The sequence below is a fragment of the Chelonia mydas genome, chromosome 22, assembly GCF_015237465.2.
Source record: "Chelonia mydas isolate rCheMyd1 chromosome 22, rCheMyd1.pri.v2, whole genome shotgun sequence".
In the NCBI taxonomy this organism is placed as follows: domain Eukaryota; kingdom Metazoa; phylum Chordata; order Testudines; family Cheloniidae; genus Chelonia; species Chelonia mydas.
Window position 1 is genome coordinate 17,610,101 of NC_051262.2, and position 15,743 is coordinate 17,625,843.

Genomic DNA, 15,743 nt, shown 5'->3' on the forward strand with positions numbered 1-15,743 from the left:
CAGTTCCCCGACCTGTAACATGGGCTGATAGTACTGCCCTGCCTCCCAGGCGTTCCCTGGGGATCAGTGCATGAGGTGGTGAAGTGCATGGAAACCGCAGTACTGGTGCCCTGTTGTCCAGTGCTGCGGCTGTCCTCTGGAGGAGAGCATGGCAAGTAATGGTACCTCTGACTGACCTCAGCGTGTGGTTAGGGAAAGGCCGTGGCAGACTCCAACCTGTGGCAGCATCTCGGGTCCCTTGCTAGAAGGGGTGCTGGTTGCCACGGTGAAACAGACCTTCCAGCTGACTGGCACCTGGGACCAGAACTTGTGCTTCTGACCCGCTCGCTGTCTCCTCAGGGCCCAGCTGACGAACATACTGCAGCAGATAAAGACAGCGAGGAGAACCATGGCAGGGCTGACCATGGACGAGCTGAATCAGCTGGTAGCCGCGAAGCTGGCCGAGCATCAGGGTGCAGCAGTGGGTGCCCAGGTGGGTCAGCTGCATGAGTATTGTCGGGGTCCAAGTGGTGGCGGGAGGGGTTGTATTGAAGGAGGCAGCATTCGGCTCCTGGACAAGGCAGCCCCGTGGCAGTTGGTTGGAGCTCGTCAAAGGAGGGCTGGGCAGGAGTGAACTACAGCATGGGTCTGATCTGTGCTACTGTACAGGGCCATTCCCTAGGAAACAAATGGCATCCACAGAGGCAAAGCCGGAGCTCCCAGCTTTCCATCCTGTGCAAGGAGGCGATAGTCAGAGTCCAACAGGTCCCCTCCCTGCTGGTCTCCATCACCCCCGTAAATACCCTGGGGTGACTTCAACGCTCCCTCTAAAACATGCCTAATACCTTTTATCATCTTTGCTAACAGCCACTTGGCCGAATCAGGGCCCCCATGTTTCCTGCTCCTCTGCCCCAGATCAGCGCCCCTATGTTCCTGCCACCGGCTCAGGTGTCTTACCCAGGGACACCATCACATGTAAGATGTTCTTAGTTACCTGGGCGTTCCTGCATGTTCCCCAGCATGGCCTGCAGGGGGCTGGGTGCACCCCTGCAATGTGCCCCACAGGCTGGGCGGCACCCACAGTGCAGGCTCTGGGCTCTAACCTTAGACTGGTGAGACGGGGGGAAGGGCTAGGGGCACAGGCACCTCGCCATCTGCTGGCCATGAGCACTCAGCGCAAGGGGAAGGAGTGAAACAGCCACCACAGCAGGGCACAGGTGAGGGCCCGAGGGGGCATACCAGAGTGCCTGGGATAGGCAAGCATGCAACACTGGCGTGGGGCGGGAGAGAGCCCAATCGCAGTATGAACAAGCGGAGCCCTGAGGGAGACGGTCTGATCAGTGCCACATAGCCGGTACGCTTCCCTGTCCCCAGGGTTTCCCCACTTAAATGTTCAGCCCTGGCAAGGCCCCCCTCCGGACCTTCTTAGTGGGGATGGGGACAGGAGGCACCATGTCTAGCGGGATGTGGACCCTGGGGATGCAGGACACTTAGAGCTGCGCCTGGTGACCAGGCTTCTGTGACTCTCATTTCTGTGTGCACGCTTGCTGCTGTGACCCAGGCCCCTGCTACCTGTAAGCTGTGTCTAATGTGCCAGAAACTCGTGCAGCCCAGTGAGCTCCACCCGATGGCCTGTTCTCACGTGCTCCACAAGGAGGTAAGTGTAGTGCACAGCCCTGGCTTGGGACACCATCCTCCTGCCACTCAGCAGGGGCCAGCTGCTTGGCCAGGAAATGCTCTTCTTATGTGGCTTGTGCGGTTCAGGGTGCTGAGCCTCTCCCTGGGCTGGGGAGCCAACATAGCTGGTGGGAAATGCAGAGCAAGGGACAGGAGTCCCCTGGGAAATGAGGCTCCCAAAGGAAAGAATAGTCCTCCCTGCGGCAGGTGAAATCAGTAAGCCAGCCTTTCCATGTCCTCGCGTCAGGCTGGGAGGTTTGCCCTCTTTAGATGGCCATTTCGTTGCGGTTTTTAAGAATGCACAGTCATCTGATTCGTGCTCTAAATGCTTCTCTCTCGCCCTCTCCGTGTTTGGAGGGTTAGACCCAAACTGTGTCCCGCTCTGGAGTAGGTCACAGCCGAAGGTTCTAGAATAGAGGGTGAATTGCTGAGCTGGCCCCCCCTGAGTGTGCATCGCTTTTGGAGCTCTGAATTGTTATCTGGGGGAGGAGAGGCTGATCTTAGTGCCGGTACAGGAGACATCTCAACCATGGTTCACTAGGGTGAAATGCAGGGGGGGCAAAGCCCAGTTGTCTGCCCTTTGTGGCTAAGGAGGAAACAGGAAGCACATAGAGCGTGAATGGTTGCTTTTTGTGTTAGGAGAACTTAGTGATCCTGCCATGTTAAAAAGCTCCCGGCTGTGGACTCGGTCCCCCAGATGCAGAAATCTTAATGATGCAATCTGGAGCAGACCATCCCTGGGAGATAGCGCCCCGAACCAGCAAGATGCTGATAGAATCTCTGTATAACACACCACCTTCGAGTTGGGCTGGTGGCTCCTTATTGACTCTCTCTTTTTCAGTGCATCAAATTCTGGGCCCAAACCAACACAAATGACACTTGCCCCTTTTGTCCAAGTCCCAAATGACAGCCACTCAAACAAAGCACCTGTACTGGAGACGTCGCTGTGAATAGGCAGGATCGGTTCTGAGATTTCTACAGTTATATATTTATACAACCATGTATACACATGTACATTTTTATTATATAGGTAATGTGTGTATAGAAAGTCTGTATACATACAAATTCATAAATAAAAGTATGTATATTATGCATAGATTTGATATCGTTCCTCCTTTTCAGATCATGCTTTATAGCCTAGCTGTCTTCGTTGCTTTCGTGTCTGTCTGTCACAAGATGCTGTGGGCCGAGCTGCTCTGCAGTTGTTGGAGCCTGGAAGGAGCCGTGGGAGACGCGGCTGTTCGGTACTGCATTGGGCTGTCTGGGCGCACACCTTGTAGTGGAAGAGCTCTGCATGCCGAGGCTCTTGAGATTAACAGCCCAGTATTCAGTGCTGGCTTCCTGGGGGAAGGCGAAGCTTAGTCTAGTCATTCGAGTGCAGGGCTAGTGTGTGGGAGACCTGGGTTCTCTACGCTGCCCTGCCAGTGATCTTGGACACGTCACTTCTCTGCCTGTTTCTCCACAAGTATCACGCTGCCCTATGCACAGGGAGAGGCTCTCTTCCTCCTGTGCTTAGCTCCTTGGATGAAAGCACTATCCTGATAGGGGCTGGTACTGGGCCTCCTGAGCTCCAGCCATGATCCCATTTCTCACCTGTCTAGGCCACAGCACTTCCTGCTCCCGTGGGAGAAGGCATGGGCAGCTCACAAAATGGGTTTCCTATGGTTGTGTCACTCCATAATACCTCCTGCCTTAGGTTAAAACAAGCAAACTACCTGTAGCCCAAGGGACCCCACTGCTGAACAGAGGGTGAACGTTGCACACTGTGTTGAAGGGTGAACGCAGTCCGGGTGGGAGGATGGACACGCATCAGCATCCTACACAAATAATTGCAGCCCAGCACGTGGAACTGGCCTCACTTAGCATGCTGTAGATGGTGCTTAAGCTACCATTAAATTGGCAGTTCTCAAACCTCCCGTGAAATGTGTCCACAAGTCTTTCTTCACCTTAGGGTAGGCCTGAGGCATGTCTAGCTGTTCAGCAATCCTCCATCCACGCAGCAGGTGCAACGCGGACAGCAGCAATGCAAGCTTCCCTCCTCCATCCTGCCAGTGTCTCAACCCTGCCGTCACGGTTCGCTCAGTCTTTGGCCTCCACTGAGCCCCCACCGCTAGTCTGTTTGTCCTGTAGACACCTTTCCCTGAGCTGAAACAGGTTGCTCCTCTTAGGAGCCCTGCCTGACTCACAGCTACTGCTGGCCTGGGCCAGATTTAAGATGAGGAGCCAGGCTTCCTATCTCACTAGAGGAGTGGGCTGAACAGTGCAAAGCACGTCCTGCCAATATTCAAACCTTGGAACAAACTCACCCTGGCTGAGTCACTCTAGTCTTTGCTTTCTGCAGTTACGCTACTCAGTGGGATTGCTGGCAACAGCAACTTCAAATATTAGTCCCAAAGTCTGAGAGTTAATGATCATCCAGGTGTGCATGGAAATGAACTACATTATTCTGCCTGCTGCTGCTGCCCTGTTAAATACCTGGACTGAGCAGCAGCCCCGGGGTCACTGGAGAAATTAAGCAAATAATTTCAACCTATGAATTCATATGAGAAAAGCATGAGCTGCTAGTGGAATTTGTGTTGCAGTGTAATACGTCAGTGGTTCTCCCTCACCCTACCCCATGCCTGACCTGTGAGCCATCCCCACCTGTTGAGAACATACAATGAGGGGAATACTGAACTGCTAACTCAAACTCCACACCCTTACCCAGTGGGACGTCTGTGCTCACTAACAACCTCAGTGCATCTCATTGAGTTCTCCACTAAGTCAGGCACTTCCCTTACCCGCCCTAATCCTGAAGAGCCCTCAGCAGCTCAAAGTCCCCCGCAACCCTCCCCCATCTCCTTCCTTGCATGCTCTGAGTTGCCCCCCAGGCAATGAACAGGCTGTGAACACAAGGCTTTTCTGTTTAATGTAATAATTTACTGTGTAACATTCATTATTCGTACATCGACATTAGGGTTACAGAGTATGGGCGTCTATAGTAGCCACGAAGAGTAACTATCCCCAGTCCTCGTCCCGCTCCCCAAATAATTGGACAGAGAGTTGGACGCATGGTGTGGTCCTCGCATTCTCCTGTTACTCTAACCCAGGGCCCATGGGAAGGGAGTTCTTCAGGTGATAAAGCTGGCTGCGCTGCAGCTCAGAATAACAAAGCTTTCAAGACCCAACTTGCCCCCTCTGAGCACTTCTTCCTACATCGGGCTGGCATAACCAGAGTGATTGCTACTGATTTCAATGGGAGTTAATGGTGCCCAGCACCTCTCAGGATCTGGCCCCTACTTTGTAGATTCTGCACAGTCCTTGGGACAAAGTCAGCACTGGTGTAAGCAGCTGCAACTCCACTGAAGTCAATGGAAGTGTCACCTACGTGCAGCATGGCTGGGTTTGGCCCGTCAGTGAATTTCTGCACACACACAGACATGTAAAGGCAGTGGTCCAAACTGAGTGGTGTCCCGGAGGTGTTCTGGGCAGGCACTGGGGTGTGGAGGTTGCAGTTGCATAATTTCCCCCTTGGTTGGAGTCGGGTTGCTCCCTGAGTGCAGGACTGGAGCAAGTTATGGGAACCAGATGGTGCTGGCAAAAGCAAAGCCTCTGTGTCTCGTGAAGTAGGGGGTGCGGGTGCGGTGATGGGGGTGGTGAGGGAATATCTTCTACTGGACCAACTTCTGCTGATGAGAGGACACGCTTTGGAGCCACACGGAGCTCTTCTGCAGGGCTGACCTGTCCATAAGCTTGAAAGTGTGTCTGTCTCACCAACAGATGTTGGTCCAATAAAAGACATTACCTCATTACCTCACCCCCCCGTGCCTCTCTACCCTGGGACCAACACTGCAAACAACAGCGAAGCAGGTTCATAGAGTGAGACGGGGTGGGGTGCTGCAGCTGTACCCACAGCCAGAGTTCACTTGGTCCGGCCTGTTTGTAAGGTTTCTGGCTACCCAGTGCTGGCTCCTTCGCTAGTGACTCACTCCAGGGACTTCTTCCTGCTTTCTTTAAGGAATATTTACATAGAAGAGCCACCGGACCACCTCAGCCCCCTGCTCGTCACTTTTTATACTGTTAGTTCTCCCTGTGCTGCTGGGGAACGTTAACATTTTTAAACAAGGATGATTCTCATCAATGTGTAAAGCAAAAATTCCTGAAAACACTTCATGCCAGAGTCCCTCTTGTACCTGCCTATGCTTTCTTTTCTCCTCCACCAAGGCTCAAATTTGGGCCTACACTCCTTGCTGCTGCCCCTTGAAATTCTTCAGAGCCCTGTTGAGTCTTCCCTTGGGGGTCATGGCAGCAGCTCCTCTCCAATCATCCCAGGAAAAGTAAAGTAGGGTAGGGAGATTTGCTGTTGTTGGAGCCATTGAGCTAGGGTCACATATTGGAATCAGCTGGGGCTAGTGCTCATGGTCAGTTACTTGCCGTCGGGGGAGAGGAGAGCCCTGCAGTCTGCCCTCCATCTTGCGCTGTCTTGCTGCCCTTGGAACGGTTCTTGCACCGTGCATGGAAAGTTTCCAGTAATGCTGCTCCCACCAGCACAGCATCTCTGGATCCCAGCTAGCAGGTGAGAGGCTTCCACTGGAGAGAGGTTTTTCTCTACCCTCTTTAGGAGTCAATGGTTCCTACACAGTTGCAGCTGCCCCTGCACTTCCACCTGACAAGGAAGCTGCTGCAGAACAGCAGGGTGTGGTGCTACTATACATTTGTGAGGTACAGCTGGGATCTGACCCCCACCTCCCAAGCCTCTCTGCAAAGTGAAACCGTTCTGCATTCCTCCCGAATGGCTCAGCTTTATCTTGCTGGGCCATTTAGTGGCACGTTAAACCCCAAGTCCCCTTTAGGAGCTGCATTAGCAAAGCTCTGTAATAAGCAGTTCCCAGGCTGGGCAAATGTTCCTACCAACAGCTAGTTTCCTTGGTTGTCTCATGCACTAAAAGCTCAGGTATTTGTGCTTGGCTGAGCACCTTCCCCTGCCCAGGCTGCTCTGGTCCTTTTCAGTCTCACCATGAAGGCCTACACATCACCTTGTGCTGTGGCTAGGAACAGCTGTGTTACCAATTCCCCAGGAGGAGTCACCTGCAGGATTAAGTAGGAAAGGAACCCAGGTTGGGAAGGAACAAAGTTGCTTTTTAAAGCAACAATTAGTACCAGAACTGAAGCAAAATGTGCAGGCCTTGATCACTGGGATTCAGGATGAGGGGTTCTTATGTAGTAGGAAAACCTACTTGAACAGAAACGGGACAGAAGCAAAAACAGCCTTGAGCAATATATTGTTTTGGCTTGTGAACCACTGCTGTGTGCGTGATCTAATTTCACCTCCCACAACCCAGTGCCCCCATCACCTTCGCCAGATATATTACAAGAGATACATCCATCACAACAAATGCCAGATTGCCAACGATCCATAAAGTGCTTCCATCAGACAAACCACTGCTAAGCATCCCTGACTTGCAGCCTGGCTCCTTTGCCCACAACCAAAGCAGGGAGCTTAAAAACCCACCAACCCCCTCAGGCTGGGTTTGCAATGAACCAGGGGCTTTCAGCACTAGATTAAAAATATAAAAATATGTATATATTGTACAGGCAAGAAGCATTCATTATTGGTACACTCACATACAGCACAGCCTGCTACATACACACGCTGCCCTCTGCTCGAGCACAACATCCCTGGCCCTTTGCCATTATAAAGAAGGAAAATTAAGTAAAACCATGTGTTTCAAACACACTAATAATGATGATGGTGAGGCTGCTGCTGACCCCGTGAAATAACAAACTATTTAGTGTGGTGGGCTGGGGCCTTCCCCCACTGCAGCCAGAGGCAGATATTCCAGGAGCGAATCGCCTTGGATGGTTAAGTCCAGCGCAGGGAAGGGGTTTCCCCCTCGTGACCAGTGCAGTGTGAGGCGAGCCTGTCTTGTGCTGCACGCCTTCTGTGGAGGGGCTCCTGGAGGAGGCGACCCGCGGACGCCGCTCTGGCTTTCCAGGGGCTTTCCCAAGCAGGCCGGGTAACAGTCTGGTTTCGTGGCTTCCACACCTTCCTGGGCTGCTGGTCCTGTCCTGGGGCTGGGTTCCACCCCGCCCCAGCAGAGGCTGCTGGTTCTCCCCCTGGTGCTGCAGGGTGAGGCCCGTCAAAAGCTTCGGTGTGCCATGCTTGGCAGGAGAGCTGGGAGCCGGAGGAGGTTAGGCCCTTTCCCATGATTTGCAGCCCAGGCAGAGATGAGGGGAATGGATGATGTGCCCTGCCCCCACCTTTCCCCCCAGTCTTTGGACGGGAGGGCAGAGGGCTCTGCCCCAATCCACTTCCCAGGGCCAAAGAGATAGAAAAGTGGAGGGACATTGTACCCCTCCCCCATCCCTTCCCTGACCCCAGCAGCCAGGACCGGCTCCAGGTTTTTGCCCCCCAAGCTGAGGTGGGGCTGGGGCTCGCAGGTGGTGCTGGAAGCAGGGGGAGTGAGGTCCCCTTCTCCCAGCGCCTGCAGAGGCTCCCCCCCCCGGCCCGGCCGCGCAGAGAAGCCCCAAGATAAGGGGTGGCCCAAGGCCGCGCAGCAGCCGGTGCGCAGATGCGGGGGCGCAGCCCCGGCTCCCCGGCAGGACTCGCCCTCCTCTCCCCTGGGAGCGGCTGGGCCCTGGCAGCTCAGCATCCCGGGGCCGGGGCTTCCCCTTCCCGCTGCGGCCGGGGGCGCGGCACCCTCGCCCTGTCTAAGGGGCGCGGCTCCGAGAGCGCCACTGCCCCGAATGAAAAGGACGGCCGGAACGCCGCCCCCAGAACGTGCCGCCCCCCGCACGTGCCGCCCCCCGCACGGGGCTGCTTTGCTGGTGCCTAGAGCCGGTCCTGCCACCAGGGCTGCCAGAGCTGCCCCCTCAGCGACCCTTCTCCGGGGAGAGCAGCGAAGCAGCTGTTCCCTGCGAGCTGCAGGATGGGGCGGCGCCCTACCCCTACGTCGACTGGTCTAAGCTGCAAGCCCTGGAGCAGAGACCCCCCTAGCAGCCTGAGGCGCCTGGACTTCACTCCACCAGCCCGCAGCGAGCCGCCCGTCTCCAGCCCCAGCACGGACAGCTGGCCTGGAGAGAAAGCTCCTCGGCCCATCAGCAGACCCTGGCACTCACTGCTGGGACGGCTGTCCTGCTCCCCGTACAACAGCATGGGATTGTGGTGGCTGCACACAGTGCCTAATTTGTGCCGGGGCTTGCCAGGGCTGAGCCCCAGCACAGCGAGGCTCGGCAGTTCAGGGTTTGTTGTGTCAGTTGTGAAAGTTAAAAAATGGCTTGAGCCTCAGCACCTCTTTCATTACCAATTAAGCACTGGCTGCACACCACAGCCTTCAACCCCCCTGTGAGGAGGGGGCTGGCCCGAGTGGGGCCCCCAGAGCCCGGAGAGGGAGGCGCGGAAGAGATGCAGGAGCCAGTTTGGGGAAGATCCGTTCTCTCTGCTCCCGCTTCACCATGGCCAAGGGCCCTTGAGATGCAAGGGGTTGAGTCCAGCTCATGTAGGCATCCCACGGGGACCAGATGAGGGTGGGTGGGGTGGGGAGAAGGGGGCTGCAGCAAACAGGACAGCGACACGCACACACACCGCACTGGACAGCATGGACCCTCCTGAACTCCACTGTGTGTCTGTCCCAGCAGTGCCCGCCGGGGAAAGGGGAGCTGGGTTGTTAGGCTGACTCACTGCTAGAGCCCAGGCTCACCGCAGCTCCTGGGCTCTAGCAGAGGCCCAGTCCCTCCCGACGCGGGAGTGAAGGTGCTGTGGGGTAGGTCTTTCCAGCTTGGAGATTTCAAAGGGGCACCTCCTGGGAGAGGAGGCCTAAATCACGACCTGTTGGCATCGTAAATTAGTGGCTGCCTGGGGAGGAATATCCCCTGGACTTTAAATGGCTATTTTAGAATCTACAACTGTTCACAATTTTTGAAAACCCGAACTATTAAGATGTAATGACCATGGTTTATGTAGGCCCTACACAAAAACAATGTTTTGGGCTCCCTCTGCTGGCTTTGCACCAGCAGTGGCTAACAAGCAATGCTCAGACCTGGGCTGATTCCCCTACGGACTCTGGGTGTGTGTCTACGCTCCATTGTAAACTCGGGTCTGGTGGACCTGGGCTGTGCACCTGGTGTTTCCAGGCTGCACTGGAAACCTGGGCTGACAGCTGCTGCACCCGGCTCTCCCCGCCATGCTCCCGGGTCCATGCTGAAAGACACAGACCGTCCGACTCGGGTCTGAGCTGTGTCCACACTGCAGTGTAACAGGGCTTGGACCCGAGCCACTGTAGGGCTCAGGCCTATCCCCGGCAGGGTCCTGAGTGCTGGCTGACCCGAGTCAGAATGGGTTTGTGTGTGGACGGAAGTGGGGCTTGGGCTCAAACGTGAGTCAGAGCCCGGGTGTAGTGTGGCCTCGGCGTACCCTGGATCACAAGGGCTGTGGTTTGGTGAGGCTGTATCCCAAACAGGGAGAGGGAGCGAGTCCACGTTGGCCAGAGAGCAAAGGGGTTTGATTCCCAGGCTCTCCGGGGCTGCCACACACGGAGGGAAGTTAAACAGCGAGCAAGCTTCAATGTACTCTACGGTGACCGTATGAACCTGCCGACAGGCCCAGCGTCCTGGCCTGCTGCTGAGAACCCCGGCGGCACTGTTCCGGTGCCCGCTCCCAGGGCAGAGCCAACAGCTCCAGGCAGTGTTGGCTGAGCCACTGGAGGGGGCAGGGGAAGAACAGACCCGGCTCTGGCCTGGGGCAATGGCTGGTGCTGTTTCCAGCCCCAGCCAAACTCTGTGGGCAGAGGAGCCTGTGCTGGTGAGCTCAGCTCATGCCCTCCCTCCCTGCCTTCCCCGCGCCGGCTGCTCCCTCGCGCCCGCAGAGCGGGCGTCACTTGAGCAAGGATATGTCGTCGGCGAAGTCACCGTGGTCCCGTCGCAGGCAGCGGAAGCAGCGCCCCTGGAAGACCATGAGGCACAGCGGCAGCATGAAGAGGGCGCAGATGGCCGCCATGACGTAGGCGATGGTCATCAGGGTGGACTCGTCTGTCTGCGGGATGTTGTAGCCGCAGTCCTCCATGTTGGGGTGCACGTAGGGCCCCTCCACCGCCGCCGTCCGGAACTCGTCATGCACTGCGGATGGGACCCCCCATTCAGTGCACCAGTGATGGCCAGGCGGGGGCTGTGGGTGGCTGCTGCGGGGGCCGTGGCTACACTTGGCTCAGCAGGGGGAAGCGCTGGCACTCTCAGCTGCCCTGGTCACCAGGAGGGAGACCAGAGCTACCCTGTATGCACAGTCCTGACTGTTCAGAAACCGCGTCGGAGTGGCATGAGTGGGCCCCCTGCGAGCCCCCCAGCTCGTCCCTGGCCTGGGGCGGCCCCGGAGCCACCAAACGAAGGATGAGGGCAGCTGTGGACCAGGCTGCAGAGCTCCATGGGCTGCACCAACTGTGAGCAATAATTGTTCTTGTCCCCTGCCCCCTCTAACCACATGGACCCACGGCTCAGCTGGGCGGATGCGTCTGCCCCACAGGGACCAGCACCGCCCCCTTCCTTCCTGCAACCAGGAGAGGGGAAGCTGGGTGACCCGGGGGGCGCTGCCGTCTCCCCCTCTCCTGCAGCCACCCCCCTGCTTGCAGGACACCAGAATGAGCCAGGATCTCAGCCCTGTGGAGACGCTACCACCCGCCCCCGAATGCCCTGCCAGCCCCTGGCTCTTCCCCTGCGCTGCACGCCCCTCCCCTCACCGTGGCAGGTGCTGACGGCAAAGCCGATCCGCTTGCGGGCGCGGTCGAAGACCACGTAGAAGCCTTCCATGATGACAGCGCCCATGACGGTGCCTGTGGAGGACTGGGAGATGGCGAACTTGTAGCAGTCGTCCTGGGATGTGGCCACGTCCTCAACGGGGCGCAGGTATTGCTGGAAGGAGACCGGGGTGGGTGTTATCAGAGCCCCTGGGGGTGGGGAGCAGAGAGCTCCAGCTTCCAGCTGAGTTCTGAGAGGAGCAGCCACCTCCCTGTAGCCCCAGCTCACTGGCCGGGGACTTGTTCCTGGGCCGGGGGCTTTACCACTCTGAGTCCAAGGCAGCCCCCTTCACTCGACAATGCCCAGGCCAGCAGAGCTGGTGTTGGAGAGGGGCCCACATGAGCTGTATTTCAAATTGCCCCCCCCAAATATTTGGGGTGCTGGGCTCCCAAGTTCTGGCTTAGCCCATTAGAGAGAGGAGGGCCAACTCTGAGTTGTCAGCCCCTCGCCTCCCAAATAAAATCCAGGACGTCTGGTGCTGGCCCATGTCCAAGGGCTGCTGCTCCTGCAGACCCCCAGGGACTGAGCTATGCGGCTCCTTCCTGCTCACACCCTATCCGAGTGCTACCTGTGAGCGCCCTGCCGTGCCCCGCCGGGGACCCACCTGGGGTAAGATGGTGATCCGGAAGGACTGGTTTGTCGCCTCGCCCATCAGGTAGAGTGATATGACTGGGAAGATGTGCCAGGGGGTAGTGCCGACTTGCCAGCAAACCAGCTGTTCCCCCAGCCAGAAGCCATCTGGGAACTTCTCCGTCTGCCCCGTGGGGAAGGAGAGAGACCGTGAGATCGTGTTGGTGTTCAGTGACGCAGGGCTAGACTGTGTCAGTGCAGGGTGCTGCAGGGGCTGGGTGTCAGTGCGGGGACCCTTCCCTTCAGGGCGGAGCTGATGACGGGGGTGGGGTGTTGTCATGCTAGAGACTCTTTTAGCTGAGACATGAAAGGAAGGCCCTGTCAGTCTGTGCTCTGTGAAGGTGTCATGGCGCTCTCCACAAGGGCAGGGCTGCTTGCCCACAGCCTCCGAGCCGCGTGTCAGCTCACATTGTAAGTGTCTCACCTTTCAAAGTTTCCTTGCCGTTTCAAACGGAAACAGCATTCTTCCTGTCCTAGCCAGCTGCCACCTTTTACCCCAGAGGGGGCTGCCTTTCAGTGGTGGGCAAAGTGATCCCGGAATACAGTCTGCTAAGCACTCTGTTTGTGCCGGGTCACAATGGCTTGGTCTCTGGGGCCCTCGGCATTCACCAGGGATCCGGCTGGGGAAGGGAGGGGATTGGGTTTGTCAGAGAGCGATACTGACCGAAGACACCATTTTGATGGATTTCACTGCAGCCTCAAACACCTTCTTTGGCAGCCGGAGGTTGGTGGTCCCGCTGTCCACGATGCTCTTGTCGTAATTATACTGTGGGGGCGACATGGCGAATGAAGCACCAGCCCCTGCTTCTCTCCTTCTCCATGGGCCCCCCCGAGGCAGCACCCGCCCTGCTCCCACCTTAAGCCAGGAGGCTGCCATCAGGCTTAAGCAACTGTTCCTGAGGGAGGCAGGGTCAAAGCCCAGGGCTTGGGCTGATTCCAGTTGAGCAGGTCGCCTCCCGCTGCCAAGCCGCCAGCTCTCCCGTGACTCCCCCGGCATCACTGACAGTCCCAGCAGAACTTCGCTGGCTACATGGAGACTGCCAAAGGCAGCCGGGGAAGCAAAGTACGGCGCATGTCTGGCTGCAGAGACCTGCGGGCAGCTCCCCGGCAGTGCACGGGCACAGGGGATTTGTCACATGTACTAATCCAGGGCCAGGCATGTGTGCTGGCTGTGGGGCCGGCGCCTGCACCTGGAGAAGCATTTATCTCCCTGCTCCGGACGAGGAACGGGCCTGCACACAAACAACTCACCCCGTTCACTGTCCACATCGTACTGCTCTGGGTGGGGGGCCCCTGTGCTGCCTCCAGCCTCCCCCCTCTCCTGGGCACAACGGGCCTCAGTGTGTAGGGCCAGGGGGTGCTGGCACCCCCCATACGCCCCACAGGTCTGCAGGGAGCCAGACCCACGTAGTGTGCGAGCTCTAAGCCCAGCCTCCCTTGCCTCCATCCCTGTTGTGGTAATACGTCAGTACCTCGGAAGGCCTGAGAGTCAGGGTGTGCCAGGGGGCAGGGGAACAGTCCCTGCCATTTCTCTCTCAGTGCCCCCCAGAGGTACGTGGCCCTCGCTCGTGCAGCCCCTCGCCACCCCCGTCACCTCCTTGCAGTCCATCTTCAGGTCCTGCCCATTGATCTCCATCTTAACGATGATGACCTCGTAGTACCACTCCTTGCGGATGGGCGTGTACCAGATGCTGCCAATGTGGAGGGAATGGTCCACGCCCCCGATGATCTGCAGCCGGGAGAGAGGTGTGAGCGGCCATCAGCCCCGGGAGCAGGGCCCAACCACAGGGGCTTGCGGAAAAGGAGATGGGGAACCAGCGAGAACACTGACTCTGGAACCAGCCCCGAGGGGCCCCTCCCAGTAATGGGTGGGGGCGCTCTCTGCCTCGCGACCGCATGGCACTGCTGCGGCCGGCGCCTGGCACCGCTCCGAGCCCAGGGTCCCAGCGCTGAGCTGAGCCTGTGCACTCACCATGCTGCCCCCAACCGACGCCAGGGCCTCGGACTCGTTGGGAGAGAAGCCGGCCCCGCAGAGCTGCAGGGAGAAGATGTTGGGCACCCGGGTCTGCTTCACCAGCGAGTTGAAGAAGGGCTCCAGGGTGTCGTCAGGCTGATGGGGGAGACAGAACCGCAGAGCTGTGAGCAGCCGGGAGACGGGGCAGCCTGGGAGCGCTCCTCGGGGACCCCGCGGCGGCCTGGCTCCATTCCCCTGCACTTGCTACAGAGAGACCTGGTGTTGGGCTCCAGGTGGCTGACACCGTTCTGAAAGCCGGAGCCAGCTCCCCCAGGGGCTGGCGGGAGGTGACAGCAGAGCTAAGAGGAGAGGGGTTTGGCCTGCTTCAGCAAGGCGTGCTGCAGGCAGGGCAAGGAGCAGCCGGGAGGGCTGCAGCTGGGAATTTAGGTCTGGCTGATGGCAGCCAGGAAATATCGACCGTCTGGAATAGCCTCATTCCCCATCTCTAGAGCAGCGAGTCCTGGGTCACTGTTACAGCCAGGCCTCAGGGGCAGGACACAGGGGTTCTGGTCCCATCGCTGCTACAGCCTTGGGCAAACTGCAGCCTCTCTCTGTGCCTCAGTTTCCCCTTCTGTAAGATGGGGCAGCACTAGGTGGCTGCCTTGTGGGAGGACTGGAGAAAGGCAGGGTGTTATTGCTCTCCTTTTTGGAGGACTGGGTTTGTGGTGCAATGACAGAGCTGGTAGCTGAGGGGCACAGGACTGGGTTTGGGGTGCAGTGACAGAGCTGGTGGCCGAGGGGCTGGGTTTGGGGTGTAGTGACCGAGCCGGGGGCCGAGGGGCCGGGTTTGGGGTGCAGTGACTGAGCTGGGGGCCGAGGGGCTGGATTTAGGGAGCAGTGACTGAGCCGGGGGCCGAGGGGCTGGGTATGGGGTGCAGTGACAGAGCCGGGGGCTGAGGGGCCGGGTTTGGGGTGCAGTGACAGAGCTGGTGGCCGAGGGGCTGGGTTTGGGGTCCAGTGACCGAGCCGGGGGCCGAGGGGCCGGGTTTGGGGTGCAGTGACAGAGCTGGTGGCTGAGGGGCTGGGTTTGGGGTCCAGTGACCGAGCCGGGGGCCGAGGGGCTGGGTTTGGGGTGCAGTGACAGAGCCGGGGGCTGAGGGGCCGGGTTTGGGGTGCAGTGACCGAGCCGGGGGCTGAGGGGCTGGGTTTCGGGTGCAGTGACAGAGCTGGTGGCCGAGGGGCCGGGTTTGGGGTGCAGTGACAGAGCTGGTGGCCGAGGGGCTGGGTTTGGGGTCCAGTGACCGAGCCGGGGGCCGAGGGGCTGGGTTTGGGGTGCAGTGACTGAGCCGGGGGCCGAGGTTCTGGATTTAGGGAGCAGTGACTGAGCCGGGGGCTGAGGGGCCGGGTTTGGGGTGCAGTGACAGAGCTGGTGGCCGAGGGGCTGGGTTTGGGGTGCAGTGACCGAGCCGGGGGCCGAGGGGCTGGGTTTGGGGTGCAGTGACAGAGCCGGGGGCTGAGGGGCCGGGTTTGGGGTGCAGTGACCGAGCCGGGGGCTGAGGGGCTAGGTTTGGGGTGCAGTGACAGAGCTGGTGGCCGAGGGGCTGGGTATGGGGTGCAGTGACAGAGCCGGGGGCTGAGGGGCTGGGTTTGGGGTGCAGTGACAGAGCTGGTGGCCGAGGGGCTGGGTTTGGGGTCCAGTGACCGAGCCGGGGGCTGAGGGGCTGGGTTTGGGGAGAAT

At 58.5% G+C, this 15,743-nt stretch overlaps 2 protein-coding genes across 8 annotated transcripts in view; one reads left to right on the top strand and one right to left on the bottom strand.

The window, feature by feature from the left end:
• The window catches only part of RNF214 (ring finger protein 214), a 22,553-nt gene extending 13,653 nt beyond the window's left edge, over positions 1-8,900 (top strand). For 2 of the 7 annotated variants that reach the window (XM_043534231.1, XM_043534227.1), the window contains 4 exons: positions 340-472; positions 847-954; positions 1,541-1,636; positions 2,779-8,900. In XM_043534231.1, the coding sequence (XP_043390166.1) occupies positions 340-472; positions 847-954; positions 1,541-1,636; positions 2,779-3,018 (577 nt within the window). In that variant the 3' untranslated portion in view covers positions 3,019-8,900. Of the gene's footprint in view, positions 1-339; positions 473-846; positions 955-1,540; positions 1,637-2,497; positions 2,753-2,778 lie in introns of those variants that run through there. The other 5 variants (XM_037882523.2, XM_037882521.2, XM_037882522.2 and 2 more) reach the window with 3 other exon arrangements.
• BACE1 (beta-secretase 1) overlaps positions 4,546-15,743 on the bottom strand; it is a 25,544-nt gene continuing 14,346 nt past the window's right edge. Inside the window, exons 4-9 of the mRNA XM_037882524.2 lie at positions 14,024-14,161; positions 13,646-13,780; positions 12,716-12,817; positions 12,026-12,175; positions 11,364-11,535; positions 4,546-10,749 (exon numbers count right to left, since the gene is read on the bottom strand). Of these exons, the coding sequence (XP_037738452.1) occupies positions 10,508-10,749; positions 11,364-11,535; positions 12,026-12,175; positions 12,716-12,817; positions 13,646-13,780; positions 14,024-14,161 (939 nt within the window). The 3' untranslated portion in view covers positions 4,546-10,507. The remainder of the gene's footprint in view (positions 10,750-11,363; positions 11,536-12,025; positions 12,176-12,715; positions 12,818-13,645; positions 13,781-14,023; positions 14,162-15,743) is intronic.